This window comes from Ixodes scapularis, unplaced genomic scaffold, assembly GCF_016920785.2.
Source record: "Ixodes scapularis isolate PalLabHiFi unplaced genomic scaffold, ASM1692078v2 PGA_scaffold2__306_contigs__length_199485367, whole genome shotgun sequence".
NCBI classification, from domain to species: domain Eukaryota; kingdom Metazoa; phylum Arthropoda; class Arachnida; order Ixodida; family Ixodidae; genus Ixodes; species Ixodes scapularis.
In genome coordinates, this window is record NW_024609857.1 from 99,732,902 (window position 1) to 99,748,828 (window position 15,927).

At 49.3% G+C, this 15,927-nt stretch overlaps 1 protein-coding gene across 3 annotated transcripts in view; it reads right to left on the reverse strand.

Moving 5' to 3' along the window:
- Positions 1 to 15,927, reverse strand: part of LOC115311526 (cytochrome P450 2J2) — a 63,731-nt gene that overhangs the window by 19,973 nt on the left and 27,831 nt on the right. For all 3 annotated transcript variants that reach the window (XM_040223358.1, XM_040223359.1, XM_040223360.3), the window contains exons 4-5: positions 15,679 to 15,797; positions 15,083 to 15,189 (exon numbers count right to left, since the gene is read on the reverse strand). In XM_040223358.1, the coding sequence (XP_040079292.1) occupies positions 15,083 to 15,189; positions 15,679 to 15,797 (226 nt within the window). The remainder of the gene's footprint in view (positions 1 to 15,082; positions 15,190 to 15,678; positions 15,798 to 15,927) is intronic.

Consider the following 15,927-nt stretch of genomic DNA (forward strand, 5'->3'; position numbering starts at 1 on the left):
GTAAAATCCGCGAATGCCCAGCTGCCAGCTCTTCTAGGCAGAGACTGGATCGAGCAGTTAGAAATTCACTGGACGGGCGTGGGTCGTATCGAGAACGAGACGATGACAGACTCACTGAAAAGGTCGTTCCCTAGCGTCTTTGAAGGTCCTGTGGGGCCGATAAAGGGTTTTCAGGCAAGGATTGTACAGAAAGAAAACTCTCAACCTGTGTTTTGTAAACAGAGAGTGGTGCCATACGCATTCAGAGAGCAAGTAGAGAGTGAACTTGAGAAAATGGTGGCGCAAGACATTCTGAGGCCTGTAAAAAGTAGTGAATAGGCAACACCCCTTGTTGTGGTTCCTAAGCCAGGGGGTAAAGTTTGCATCTGTGGTGACTACAGTATGTCCGTAAACCCACAGGCGATGGTGGATCACTACCCATTACCGAGGGTAGATGAGGTGTTCAACAACTTTCGGGGGTGTGGCATCTTTGCTATTTTGGACCTAAAGACTGCATACTTGCAGTTAGCCCTTGACGAAGCGTCGCGGAAACTGCTCACAGTGACCACTCACCTAGGATTGTTTCAGTTTTTACGTATGCCTTACGGGGTCTCGAGCGCACCAGCAATTTTCCACAGTGTAATGGATAAGATTTTGTCGGGCCAAACCAAGGTAGCGTGCTATCTTGATGATGTACTGGTGTGTGGCGTAGACCAAAATGACTGCAATCAGAGAGTCTTGCAAGTGTTGAAACGTTTTCAGGAACATGGACTTTGTGTGAATCAGGAGAAGTGTAAATTTTTTGTACGCGAAGTGCGTTACTTGAGTTACTTGTTGAGTGACCAGGGTTTGAAGCCATGCCCTGAGAACATAGAGGCTATCAGAAAGGTCACGTTCTTGGTGCCGTTTGTTAAGGCTATCAGAAAAGCCTTAACAAACGGCACCAAGAACGTGACGTTTGTTAAGGCGTTTGTGGGGCTGCTAGCTTTTTATGCTCGTTTCCTCCCAGACTTAGCTGCCACACTGGGACCTTTGTATGAACTCTTAAAGAATGACAAGAAGTGGCATTGGTCAGAAGTATGCCAGCAGGCTGTAGACAGAAGCAAAGATAAAATTGTGCAGTGCTGGGGTGACTCTCCTCTACGACCCTAGTCTACCACTTCGAGTGACGGCCGACGCATCTAGCCACGGCTTCGGAGCAGCCTTAACACAAGACATGGGAAACGGGGACTACAGACCAGTGGAGTTTGCGTCTAGGACGCTTACTGTGGCTGAAAAGAACTACGCACAAATGGAAAGAGAGGCCTTGGCACTCATATTTGCGGTCAAGAAATTCCACCGGTATCTCTTTGGGTGTTCGTTCACCCTGGTAACTGACCACTACCCGCTAACGTCGATCCTGGGACCTAAGTATTCTACAACAGCCATAGCTGCTGCGAGGATCCAGAGTTGGCGCTTGTTACTTGCAGAGTACAACCTCAAGATCCTGTACCGCAAGGGCGGGGAGCTCGGGGATGCTGATGCCTTATCGAGCCTTCCTCTGAAGAAAACTGTGGGAGAGGAAAGTACGTTGAAATATTTTTCACCCACAGAGCAACCGCTTCATTCAAGTTCCAATGTGGGGAAAGAGACCCTCAGCGACCCATTGCTGCAACGTGTCCTTGAACACACCAAGAGTGGTTGACCAACATCCGTGCAAGATCCAGGGTTGCATCCCTTCTGGCAGAGGCGGGAGACGCTGTCAGAAGGCTGCCTATTGTGGAGGATTAGAGTCGTGATTCCACAGGCACTACAGGCTGCGGTCCTCAAGAGCCTGCGTGAAGAACATCCAGGAATGGTGCGTATGAAACAACGTGCGAGAGGGCATGTGTGGTGGCCCGGAATCGACGCCATGATCGAGAACAAGGTGCAGTCATGCGAGATCTGCCAAGCGGTCCAAAACGACGTTCTTCCAGTACCACTCCAGCCATGGAAGATGACCTCGCGGGTCTTCGAACGTATTCATTTGGACTTTGCAACCAAGTCGGGAACCAACATGTTTGTTTTGGTTGACAGTTTTTCTAAATGGGTTGAGGTCCTGGGCATGTCTTCCACAACCGCACCCCAGACAGTCGAGAAACTTATGGCTGTCTTCGCACAGTTTGGACTACCCGAAGAAGTGGTGACTGATGGAGGCCCCCAGTTTCGAAGCGAGGAGTTCAAGAACTTCTTGAAGGATCAAGGAGTGGTGCACACCATGACGCCACCCTACCACCCGGCTTCGAATGGCGCCGCGGAGAAGGCTGTGCAAACAATCAAGCGAGCGCTGCTCAAGCAAGTACTTGAAGACGACCTCCGAGGGAAGAGGCGGAATATCCAGGAGAAGTTGTCGTGTTTCCTACTTGCCTACCGGACGACACCACACACAAGTACTGGAAAGGCCCCTGCAGAGCTGTTCCGGGGACGGCTTCCGCGGACCCGACTGTCGCAGCTCAAGCCATGTGCAACGTCCCTTCCACGGCGAGAGAAGCAAAACAAGAAAAAGGAGCTGGCTGACAAGCGCAGAGGGCCAACGAAACTCTTTCAAGTGGGCGTCAGAGTTTGGGTTAGAAATGTGAGGGGGAGAGAGTAAACTGGACTAAAGGAATTTTAAAGAAAGTAATCAGAACGGTTACATACCTGGTGCGGGTGGCTAACCAGATTCGTTATGTGCATGCTGATCACTTGCGCTTTCGAAGTGAGGGCTCGTCCCGATCAGCCTCTTCGGAGAGTGGATCGAGTGATAGTGAGAGTGTTGATGAACCGGGCGAATGTGAGGTGCCTATGCCACTGATTGCTGACAGTGGCCTAGCAGCTCAGGAAGTTGGACGGTCAAGCAGAGCTCGACGCCCTCCAAATAGACTGGTGTACTAGTGTTCCTTTATGTAAGTGTGGAGGAGTGTTGTGTATGTATAAAGCAATGTAACCGGTTCCCTTTTCTCACTTCCAAAGTGCGCTGGTCTTTGCCCTGTAAATTGTGTCTTCGCCATATTAAATTTGTTCTTTTTGTGTTGTTCCTCTGAGTGGGAGCTTCTGTTCTTTGGCGCTTCGGCGCGACACAACATGGTCTATTCTGCCGTTTACTATGACTGAACGCCTTTTGACCTGGAAAGAAAAGAAATTTGACTGGGCTATTCGTCCCTTTATTTGGCCCAAATAGGCGCCCCAGTAACAAAAAGTATAGGCACATGCAAAGTATAGCAAAGTATAGTTCTTGGTTTCTCGTGATTCACTTAGGTGAGCCAATTCTTGCACATTTTTCAAGAACACTTCTATTACCTTCGGACATCCCTGTAGTAAGTCCCAGCGCGATAAGTTAATACACCAATTTATGCGGTCACTTTAAAGTGCGTTCAATGCATTTCGCCCACGCTGAATATGGCCTTGCGATCAAGGAGCGCAGTGTTGAAATCTATTGTAAATGAAGGCAATGTGCAGATACCGATCAAGAAAATTAAACTCCGTTTTTCAGTTTGTATAAACTACACTGCGCAGAAAGCTGAAACCCCGTGTATCTAAAATTAGTGGTGGGGATACATTGTGAACGTTTGGGATCATAACATTTCTAGGGTCAAAAGATATAACAAAAATAGTGGGGATGATCACGTGACGTGATGCCAGCTGGTCCCTACCATCGACGTTCTCTCTGACGGGCGCGTTTACGCCGTAGATCAGCCTCTGCTTTCTCCGGCGTATGCTTCGGCCGCCTCTCTTTGCGCGAAAGGCTTAGAGCGAAGAGCGGATATCAATATCTAGCCTACAAACTCTAATTAAGGCAGGCCATCTGGCATTGGCGGGTGTACGCACTCGAAGCACGTGGCAAGATTTTGGATCTTGCCAGCAGGAACACTGCGCGGGCACGTGACACGCACCTTGAAAACTATCAGGTCATTTTTCCGTGTACGACGACTGAGGAACCTCGTGGCAAGCTACCGTTGAGACACCAGGGCCGGTTTGCTAGAAAAAAGCGTCTCAACTGAGACTGGGTGAAAGAAAGCACTGCTAAAGCCTGCGCACGAGCTAGGCGGGACTCAAACCGTGTTTCAAGGCGCTGGCGCGCCCCGCCTTTAGAGTGCCTTTTTAGAGCGCAGCTCTTAGGCGCCCGTTTCCGGCTTGAGCGGCGTTGCCGTCGGCGGAACCATGCGGTGCTTTATGAAACGCGTGACGTCACTGGTGACGTCACTGATGACGTCCTCGTAAAAACGTCATCGTCACGTGACCTCACAGGTGTCATGTGACGCCAGGGGGGTCACGTGACCATGGTGACGTCACTTGACCCTCGTGAGGCGACGGCGACGCCGCTAGGAGGGAGGACTAGCAGACAGGATGAGGAGGTGAGGAGGAGGAAGTGAGGTATACGCTCCCCTCCGTACCCTTCCCTCCTCCTCCTCAAGAGCTGCGCTCTAATTCGGCGTTACAGGGAGTTGTAAACGGCTTTCATTTTTCACCCATTTTAGCTGAGACCATAGGGGTCGGGGGGGGGGGGGGGGGAGGGGGCTTGAGATTCCTCTGAAATCTCCTGGGAGGAGCAGAGCCCCCTCCCCCGGAAAATGCCGGGTCCCCTCCCCCCCCCCCCCCCTCGTTCGGGAGCTCCTCGGGAAAGCAATTACACTTGCCTCTAGGACCTACGTCTCATTCGTCTCATGTATGTGCCGTGGCGGGTGCTTGCGAGTATCGACTGGAGTCGCCCATGAGTCAGAGCAACAAGAAAAATTGACTGCAAGCACTACGCAAACATTACTATCCCAAACACCGCTTTTTTTCTCGCAGTTCCACGCGACAAAAAGCAATAAAAAATAAAAAAGTATGCAGACTGCAAGTGATACGTAGTAAAAGACTCCCTTGGCGACCGCAAATAGCACAATATGGAAAAAGTTTTTTCTGCACGTTCAGTTTCTTACTTAGTAAATTGCAGAAATAAAAATTGTCTAAAATATTGTTTAAGCATTGTTATATGAGATTAACAAACATATATATGACGTTTTGAAAGTTTGTCGTGAGTTAAAAGAGCACTTATGGCGGAAAGCATTTCAAAGCGACGGCCCTCCGAGCATGTCAACAAGCGCGCATGATCTTTTTTCTTTCTTCAAAAAACTTCCTTTACACGATAGCTAAGCTAGGCTTGTTTAAACCTCTTAATCTCCGTATTTAAAAATGCCCACTTTTGTGTTTGTGATATCAAAAGTACGTTTCAAACTTCGTGGAATGATGTGTGGTGAAACTATCAGTTCTGACGGAATCGCGCCACTTCGGCGCTTGCTCTTGGTTTTCTGCAATATGGGCGTCTCCCTAATTTCGCGTTTTTATATTTTTTATTCAGATATAAGTAAGTTCAAGGTTCTCGTAAGCTGCATTGTCAATTTTTCTTCGACGAAAAGTGGGAACGAAAAGGAAATCCACGGGCCGAGCAAGACATAGACATGCCGCCACCCTTTTAACTTTATGAGTGTGCCATCCCCTTTTTGGATAGCTGTCGTGATTGTTTATTTAGTACAGAACATTGAACTATGAACATTAGAAACGACAACCATATGACGACGTTTGCACGTGATAGAAGGGAAGAAGCTCTAGACAACCTGTGATTGCCAGGGGTGCAAAAACCAGAGCTAAGCATGCATGTGCCGCCGCCTTCGAGGGTGGCAGCCTTTTTCTTTCGTTTCGCTTTGTTTGCGGGTTCTATGCTGTCCACATATCTATTATCTCATCTGAGTTTCTTAGACACAATTAACCAAAACCGAGACAGGAGCAACTACTCTTTGCTTGACAGTAATATTAAACGTGGGCGACCAAGAATTCAGTCTTGAAGACACTGAGAGACTTTGCCTGTATGCTAACCCAACTAAGGAGTGCGTTTTGCTGACCTGTAAGGTGTGTTCAAAAAGAGATATATCACTCTAAGAAATAGGGTGTGCACAGGGGTACTCCCCTTGTCCCAGATGTAACTCCCCAAAACTACATTTCGTCGTTCGGTCCACTGACGTCGAGTTGGCGATAGCAACGTTTACGAGCGGCTTTATAGTCGAGCGATAAAACTTATTAAAATAGCTAATGTACTCATTAAAGGCTACATTAGGACAGTCAAGGTTTTTTGGCCGTGCTGCAAAATCTCAGTAATTCTTTTTTTCTATTCTTTGATATGCACATTAGCTATTTAGTGCGCTATATCCAACAGCTATCAAGCCGTTTGTAAAAGTTATCGCCAGCTCGACGTCAGTGGACAGAACGACGAAATGTAGTTTTGGAGAGTTACATATGGGACAAGGTGAGTACCCCTGTACGCCCCCTATTTTTAGAGCGTTGTGTAACCCTGGAATTGTTGCCAATGGGAGGAAGAGGAATAAATCAAAGTAGCTTTGTGTGAATCTAGCTAACTGCTAAAGAAACAAATGAGAAGTAACGCATATTGCAATGAGCTCAGAAAGTGCACAACAAAGTACTTCCCCATTATTTTATCCGACATGCACAGCGGCTTGCTATAAGCTCTGAAACGTCACATCGTAATGCTCATACCACGGTTTTCATTTTAATTTTACGGAAAAGTGGAGCATCGTTGTTCCGCGAGTAGTATACTTGTGCTTTCACTGGAGGAACCAAATCGTTCATATCTTCCACTGTGTCGCTACAACGGAGCGAAAAATCTACAGCTTCAGAGTTGTCAGCCACGACAACGTGCAAAATACAGCACATGCACTGCTAATTCTGCGCACAGTTGAAGAGTGGCTGGAAAAAACATTGCGATATTTAAAAAAAAAAAAAAAATTGTCCACATCCCCGACGGGGAGACTACTGATTTCGAAATAGGTCTCAACTGTACGAGAAAGAGGAAAGACAAGAAGTAACCCAAAATGCCTTTATCCTACGCAACACCAAATGTGTATGTAATGGAATGGGGAGAGTCCTCGAGCACCAAGTCTTCTTGCACAACTTCAGGTCGTCGGAACTGGAAACCTTTGAAAGTGCTGATAATGTTTCGCATGTAGTGGTCCCGGAAGGGCCTGCAATCGTACACCTCAAAAGTGAAACAGCATGGCTCGCCCAATGCCGTGACACAGTAAAAAAAGGTATGGAATATTTTTAGTCCTTTGAAAAGCATTTAATCTGGCCTCTTGTGGATGAAGGCTCAAAATAGAAACAAGTATTTCAGGGTTGTGATAAAAAAAGAAAAAAGCGGCTCCTCAAGAGTAATGATAACCTCAAATAAAATCACTTTTTTTATCACCATAAACGTTACTGTGGGCGTAGAATACTAAAATTGTATTTATTGCTATGTGCACGTCTCCCGCGTTTATCTGCATTCTTTGTTATTGCCCCAAATAACGATAAAGTCAAGAAGTTTTGCCCCGCCAGAATACGTGAAAATGCGGGCCCATGTAAGGAGCCACATTTCGCACTCGACGCGCTAGTTTTTGAACATAATTTATCGCGCCTCTTTATAGCCTGACATCAGGCTTGTGAAACTTAATTTTTTATGATTTTTTAATAAAATAAAAAAGGCGTTTTAATAAGTTTATTTTAAAACAAAGTTGTGAATCTTAAGCTTTTATAAGTGAACTGCACATCTGCATGAACTTTTCTATTTTAATAATTTTATAACGTACGAATCATGCCTTGTTTTTACTAAATTGTACATGAAGTATATCATAAATGCTATAGTCACGTAGAAGCATATATGTAATAATTGCGTAAAAGATTTGACAATGTCCCATATCATTCTATCCCAGAATGGAGGTAAAAGTGTGTCCTCTTTTAAACGCACTGGTTAATCTGACGATATCATATATGCCAAAGACCTTTTATTGCATACAAAAAAACACATCGAAATATTTTCATATAAAAATTGGAAAAAAAGTTAATATATTTAAAACAACATTGCATTTTGTATTTTTAACGTTTCTTTAAATGTTTACAGTGTTGTTTCTTCTATATTGCCGCGCGCAGGGCTGAGAAAGCAACGCTCGATCACGAACCTCTAGAAAGTTCTCGTTTATTCATGTTCCAGACGTAACTTCTATCGTTTATCCTTGCTTTTGTTGTTCCAGAAAGTGCGTGTTCATTCTCGCCCCGAGAGCGCTACGCTCGAACCTTCTCCGCCGAATCTTCGAGATAGTGACTCACCTTAGATAAGAGGCCGCCCGCGACCTTGTCGAGTCAGTTTTGGCCTCGGCGTTCGATCTTGCTGCTTCGGCGCCTTCGACGCCCGCGACGCTCTGTTGCTATCTTCCTTTCTCCTTTTACTTTTTGGGCACAAGTTCGCCCAATTGAACGTTCAGTTTACTCCGTTATTTGCCGCCTGATCACTTGTCCTTCGTGACATTTTGGTGGAGGTGCGGGGTACCGTAAGCCCGCTGAGCGTTCCCCTCCAAGGTCCCGCAGTGCAAGTCCGAACCCAGCCTCCCGAGGACCGCGCGAAGAACAGATCGAGACCCGATCCAGTCGCCGCACCCAAGGTCTACCCCCGGAACACGGACTTCTGCCACCCCGGACCAGGCAGCCAACAAGGCGGACGATGGACAACCAGTCGTCGCAGAACCCGTCCGCCGCCGCCGTCGTATACCTTCCCTTCGCACCAAGGACTCCGACGCCATTCCACGGGGAGGTTCACGAGGACGTTGATGATTGGCTGCAACATTACGAACGAGTTGCTCGCCATAACGCATGGACTCAGGAGCAGTGCCTTCAGAACGTCTACTTCGCTCTGGATGGCACGGCACCCACCTGGTTCGAGAACCACGAAGCGTCGATTTCGTCCTGGCAAGACTTCCAGGCGGAGCTGCGACGCACTTTTGCAAGCCAGCAGCGACATCAGCGGGCCGAAGAACTTCTTCAAGCAAGAAGCCAAGGGCCAAACGGGAGCGTCACAAGTTTCTTTGAGGACGTTCTCCACCTCATGAACCGCGCCGACCCAAACGCTCCTGAAGAGAAGAAGCTGCGGTTCCTGATGCGAGGAGTGAAAGAGACCATCTTCGGAGGCCCTGTGCGGAACCCGCCTATCACCGTCTGAGACTTCACCGAGGCAACTAACATCGAACGTGCCCTTCAAGCACGCGCCTCCCACTATCAGAGACTTCCTGGCTTCGCTGCCCCCTCGCCGTATACCACCCCGGACATACGCGAGATCACCCGGGACGTCGTCCGGGAGGAAATCAAGAAGATCCTGCCTGCTACCCACCAGCCTGCTTCGGTGTCAATAGCCGAAGTTGTCCACGAGGAGGTCCAGCAGGCATTTCAAGCTGAGGCTCCTGCCAGCGTACCAGCACCCGAGGAGCCCTCTTTGACCTACGCCGCGGTAGCTCGGAGATCGGCGCCAGCTGCCCAGCAGTACTCGACACCACCTCGACCTGTACTACAAGAGCCACAAACCTTCCGAAGTGTGGAAGGGCAACCCCAGTTCTTCCGCACTGAACAACCGGCGCCAAGGAAGACGGATGTGTGGCGCACGGCCGATCGACGACCGCTGTGTTATCGCTGCGGTGAGGCCGATCATGTGTACCACCGATGCCCATAGCGACGACTCGGGCTGCGCGGATTCCACCCAAACGACCCGCGCCCCCGGTATGGTGAACACCCTCGGGAGATCGACGAGTACCTGCGACGACCTCAGTCCCCCGAGCCTGCGTCCCGCGGAGAGTTCCGATCGCCTTCGCCACGACGTCCAGCTTCGCCGATGCACCGACCCCGACGTGAAAGCCTGTCGCCCCTCGCTCCTCGCCGGGGAAACTAGGCGCGGCAACCCTTGGAGGTGGAGTTGCCGAAGACGACCGACGTAAAGAGCCTCCAAGAACGACGGAGCGCTCCCACTCTTCCGACGTTACGCATCACAACGACGCTCCTGCTTTGGTGTCCGACAACCTAAACGTTGTTATCGACGGCCTCGACTCATCGGCACTCGTGGACACCGGAGCAGACTACTCAGTCTTGAGTGGGAGGTTCTCCCGCCGCATTCGAAAAGTCCTGACGCCGTGGGATGGACCACAAAAAAGAACCGCCGGAGGACACCTGATTACACCAGTCGGGAGATCCACCGCTGACTCCGTGATTCACGGCGAAACATGCCCAGTGAAGTTCGTCGTTCTGCAAGACTGCTCGAGGGACGTCATTCTCGGAGTGGACTTTCTGTGTGAATACGGCGCCATCATCGACCTTGCGGAGAACAAGCTGACGCTTCGGAGGCCTGTCCCATCGGTGGAAAATCCCAAACCGACGTTAGCTGCAGTGCGAGTCCTCGCCAACAACGTAAACCTGACGCCGCTGTCGAGTGTCTTTGTGCCCGTCGGGACCGAAGGAGCCACCTGCGGTGTAGCACTGCTGGAAGGAAGCGTCCAACTTCTCCTCGGACGAGGGATTGGCATTGCAAGAGGCGTAACCGAGCTCCAGGACGGGCGTACCGCAGCCCTTGTCACCAACTTCCGGCAAAAGTCGCAGCACCTTACAAAGGATACAGCTGTGGGCTACGTCGAGGAAATTCAAGACTCAGCCGCGATCGCTGTGATCTCAGAAGACGCCTCTCCGACGCAGAACAAGACAATCACGTCCTCACAGCTCGACATCGACCCGTCCCTCCCAGCCCCACAACGACGACAACTTCATGACCTTCTCGCCGAGTTCAGTGAGTGCTTCTCCGCGTCGTCGAAGGTGCGCCAAACGAAGGTTGCGAAACATCGGATAATTACTGATGACGACTCACTCCCTGTGCATCGGCCGCCGTACAAGGTCTCCGTGAAAGAACGGGAAGCCATCCAGCAGCAGGTACAACAAATGCTCGACGACGACATTGTCCAGCCCTCAAGCAGTCCGTGGGCTTCACCGGTAGTCCTGGTGAAAAAGAAAGACGGGACTCGTCGTTTCTGCGTGGACTATCGCCGACTGAACGCCGTAACAAAAAAGGACGTCTACCCGCTGCCACGCATCGACGACACCCTGGACCGGCTGCGAAATGCCCGATACTCTTCTTCAATGGACTTGAAGAGCGGGTAGTGGCAGATTGAAGTCGACGAACGAGATCGTGAGAAGACAGCCTTCGTCACGCCGGATGGACTGTATGAGTTCAAAGTAAGGCCGTTTGGGCTGTGCACAGCGCCGGCAACCTTCCAGCGCGTTACGGACACCGTCCTTGCCGGCTTGAAATGGCAAAGCTGTCTCGTCTACCTCGACGGTGTTGTGGTGTTCGCAAGCGAATTCGACGAGTACCTGAAACGACTGCGAGCCGTGCTACAGGCCTCCAAGGCTGCTGGGCTGACCCTCAAGCCTTCCAAGTGTCGGTTCGCCTATGGTGAGCTGAAATTCTTGGGCCACGTCGTGAGTACTGAGGGTGTTATCCCTGATCCCGCAAAGACGTCCGCTGTCGCCGAGTTCCCGAAGCCATCAGACAAGAAAACCGTTCGAAGATTCCTTGGGCTGTGCGCCTATTACAGACGTTTCGTTCGTGACTTTGCGGAAATTTCTGCACCGCTGACGCATCTGAGGAAAGACGACGTGCAGTTCCAGTGGGGAGAGGAGCAAGAGCAAGCGTTCGGCGAACTCAAGCGAAGGCTCCAGTCGCCCCTTATCCTCGGACATTTTGACCAGTCGGCGGAGACTGAAATCCACACGGACGCCAGCAATACCGGTCTCGGTGCGTAACTCGTTCAGCGAAAAGAAGGGGCAGAGAGAGTAATCGCTTACGCAAGCCGGGCGCTGTCTAAGGCAGAACAAAATTATTCAACGACCGACAAAGGATGTCTTGCTGTCGTCTGGGCGATAACCGAGATCCGCCCGTACTTGTATGGGATCCCGTTTCGCGTGGTCACAGACCACCACGCACTCTGCTGGCTCGCAAACCTCAAGGATCCGTCCGGACGCCTCGCCCGCTGGAGCCTTCGACTGCACGAATTCGACGTAACCATTGTGCATAAGTCCGGCCGCAAGCATAATGACGCTGACTGTTTGTCTAAGGCTCTAGTTGAACCTCCAATCTCCGGCGCCGACGACGATGACGACTCCCATTTTCTAGGCCCAGTTAACGCTACCGACATGCGGGCACTGCAACGCGACGACGCGGAACTTAGCTCCGTGATCGACCACCTCGAAGTTCGAGGAGGCTCCGTCCCACGGGTCTTTTCTCGGGACCTGCCGAGCTTTGTCCTTCGGGGAGGCGTGCTCTTCAGAAAGAATTTCGGAACAAGCGAAACTCCCTGGCTACTGGTTGTCCCCAACAGCCTCCGAGAAGAAATTTTTCAAGCGTGCCACGACGACCCAACGGCTGGACATCTCGGCTACAGCAGGACCCTTGCCCGGATTCATGACAAGTACCACTTGCCAAAGCTTCCGAAGACCGTGCATCTCTACACACGATCGTGCCATGAGTGCCAGCGACGCAAGAAACCGCCGTCAAAGCCAGCAGGTCTCCTCCAGCCGATTACCCCGCCAACCAAGCCCTTCCAGCAAATTGGAATGGATCTGCTGGGTCCTTTTCCACCGTCGACGATGAGGAACCGCCGGATAACCGTCGCCACCGATTATCATCTTACCCGTTACGCCGAGACGAAAGCCCTGCCGTCGGGGACTGCGGTCGAAGTCGCCAAGTTCTTCATCGAGTCCATCGTCCTGCGGCATGGCGCCCCCGAAGTACTGATCACAGACCGAGGGTCATCATTCATGGCACAGTTGACCCAAGAGATCCTTCGTCTAAGCCACACGGAACACCGTCGAATAACGACATACCATCCGCAGACAGACGGGTTGACGGAGCGGCTCAACAAAACAATCGCCGACATGGTCTCCATGTACGTCGACGTGGAGCACAAGACCTGGGACGAAGTGCTGCCCTACGTCACGTTCGCCTACAACACAGCAGTGCAAGAGACCACAGGAGTGACGCCCTTCCAGCTGGTGTATGGTCGGGCGGTGACGACTATGCTAGACTCTATGTTGCCGCACGCGTCAGTCGACGACGGGAGCGATGACGCCCAGGTAGTTGCTCAACGGGCAGAAGAGGTCCGCCAGCTAGCCAGACTACGAATTCAAGACCAGCAACATGTCGAAGCCCGCCGCTACAATCTTCGCCGGCGTGACGCCCACTTTCAACCCGGAGACCGGGTATGGGTCTGGACACCAATACGGCGCCGCGGTCTCAGCGAGAAGCTTCTGAAGCGCTACTTTGGACCCTACAAGGTTCTTCGCCGTCTCGGTGACTTAAAACTATGAGGTTCTTCCCGACGGAACTAGACCATCAAGACGACGCCAACCACGACCCGAAGTAGTCCACGTCGTGCGCCTTAAGCCGTATTACAAACGATAGAACTTTGAGCTCTCGTCAAACCGTGAACTGTGAGTCACGATTCTGCTATCTTTTTGTTGTGGCTTTGTGTTTTATGTTGCATCGGGACGATGCACTTTTAAAGGAGGGGATAATGCCGCGCGCAGGGCTGAGAAAGCAACGCTCGATCACGAGCCTCTAGAAAGTTCTCGTTTATTCATGTTCCAGACGTAACTTCTATCGTTTATCCTTGCTTTTGTTGTTCCAGAAAGTGCGTGTTCATTCTCGCCCCGAGCGCGCTACGCTTGAACCTTCTCCGCCGAATCTTCGAGATAGTGACTCACCTTAGATAAGAGGCCGCCCGCGACCTTGTCGAGTCAGTTTTGGCCTCAGCTTTCGATCTTGCTGCTTCGCCGCCTTCGACGCCCGCAACGCTCTGTTGCTATCTTTCTTTCTCCTTTTACTTTTTGGGCACAAGTTCGCCCGATTATACGTTCAGTTTACTCCGTTATTCGCCGCCTCATCACTTTTCCTTCGTGACAATATAAATTATATATAATTTAACAATAATTTCTAAATTAACTTAGATACAAGCTTTCATTTGATATCTATCTTATGCTTTCAAAAATTATACATCTAAAACTAGGTCGAATGAAACTTGGCCTATTATAGTCAAAGGTGAAAGGTTTAGGAATTTTTATTTGATAAACTAAGATAAAAAATGCACTCCTACAGAACTGTAACCCTCCTATGCGAAGTGTTAAAGCAGCAAAAAAAGTCACACCTGTTGTGAAAAAAATAATCCGAAAGTCTCGAGATTCCAAATGGTGCCAATCGTGAAAACTGCAAAAATGGCAAGACGCACCCTTTCTGCCCTTTCGAAGCCCAGAACGCAAGAACAAGAAACGCTCCGTAGTTCTGATTCACAGGTTTGTTCTAGTCACCTATTTTCCACCAACATGCTTTTCAGAACTTTTTCAGGACCAATCATTTTTTTTGCACGATTTGAGATGAAATCACCCATGAATAGATGGTATTGACTCTACACTTTGTATCGGGCAGCAGCTTGCGCCAATTCTAGCCCTGAAATATTTACACTCCTCCCCTTTATATATAGCTCTAAATTCTGGCTACCCCGCTAAATTTGTGTAATATTAGATATTGCAATAGACCCCTTCTAGCAATCCCATTTCGTCGGTCAAGGGCTGGATGGCCCTACTCCCGGGCCATCCAGCCATGCTTTGTCCTGCGTAGTGACCAAGGGCGCCAGGTCACGCGCAACACGTCCGCGCCGCCTTGATAGGGCAGCACTGAGGTTGCGCGTGGGGACTCGACGGCCGATGGTCAAGCCCCAGGAGCATTTTTGACACTCCAGTTTTCCACGTCCAAATTAAATGTCGTTTCTAGTTCATGAAACCGTCAGCTTCGTGTCATTCCTCCGGATCACGTATGCGGAAAGGCCAACTAAATTGTACCCACGAGATACTATTTCCATTTTGTTCCAAGCGGAACAAAAATGAGTTCAGTAAAAGTGCATTAAATTGCAGCTACAAAAGAAATAATAAATTATGCACTAAACGCGGTAGAACAACCAAGCTATACTTCATATTTCTATTGCCTCTTTCTGAACTTTTAAGGGTAAATAAATAAATAAATAAATGAGAAATTGTGATGTGGTTAAGATTTTCTTGTAAGATATGTCTTAGGTAAAGAAACGTGCATAAATATGTGTGACGGTATATTCCCAACCCCACGTAAATCATCTCAAATGCTCATTTCTTTACTATAACAAGCTTAGTGTAACACAATGAAGCTACTGATCTTAGAGAACTAGGCCGGAAATGTACTGACCCTTATATGATTCATCATAGATTTTCTCCCAGTGCTAAGTTCTCGTAGTGCCTTCACGCAGTAACGACGGTTTTCCTGCCATGCCTTTGCGTTGAGAGAGCCTACTCCTGCAAGCAAAAAATGCAACATGTTCGAAGGTGAAGTTATTAAACAGGATGAGCTGGTTAACGTTACAAATAATTCTAAACGGGGACAAACGCACGTCTCAAGTAGAGGTGTGTGCTTCTGCCTCATGTAAATTGGGTAATCAATGGTTGAAGCATTTCGGGCTGTTTTATACATGGTCAGAAACGGCCAGTGATTTATACACCAGGTCACTTATATTTTTAAAAGGTGCAAAAAAATACCCTGTTTTATGTTAAAGTCAGTGTCACAACAGAACCAATAATTATGCTTGCGGAACATCATGACATAGGTGGGGGGAGGGGGGATGGTAACAGAATGTTACAAAATACGAAATAATCTTTTTTTTTATACCATTCCCCCCCCCCCCCTAACATGCAAAAGTGCAGTCATTTCGAGGACACGATATGTAGTTGGCAAAGTTTGGATTAGCCAAAAGGCTGCACTAATAGCGAAACGAATGAATTACCAACCCCCAGTGGCCTTGAATATCCAGCTCCGTGGACGGTAAAGACACTCCTTCTTAGAAAGGATCTCTTTTATCAGATCGAAGTCGTTCACTAAGACGATGCTTTGAACACCCAGTTTGAGTCTGAAAAGAAATGTTAGCGTAGGTAATTCGGAAGGCCCCATTTCCTATACTTTCCCTGGAGATTAAAATTAAAAAAAACGAGGCTTAAAAAAAATGAACGGTGACCAACGCGGTAGACATGCAAACAAAA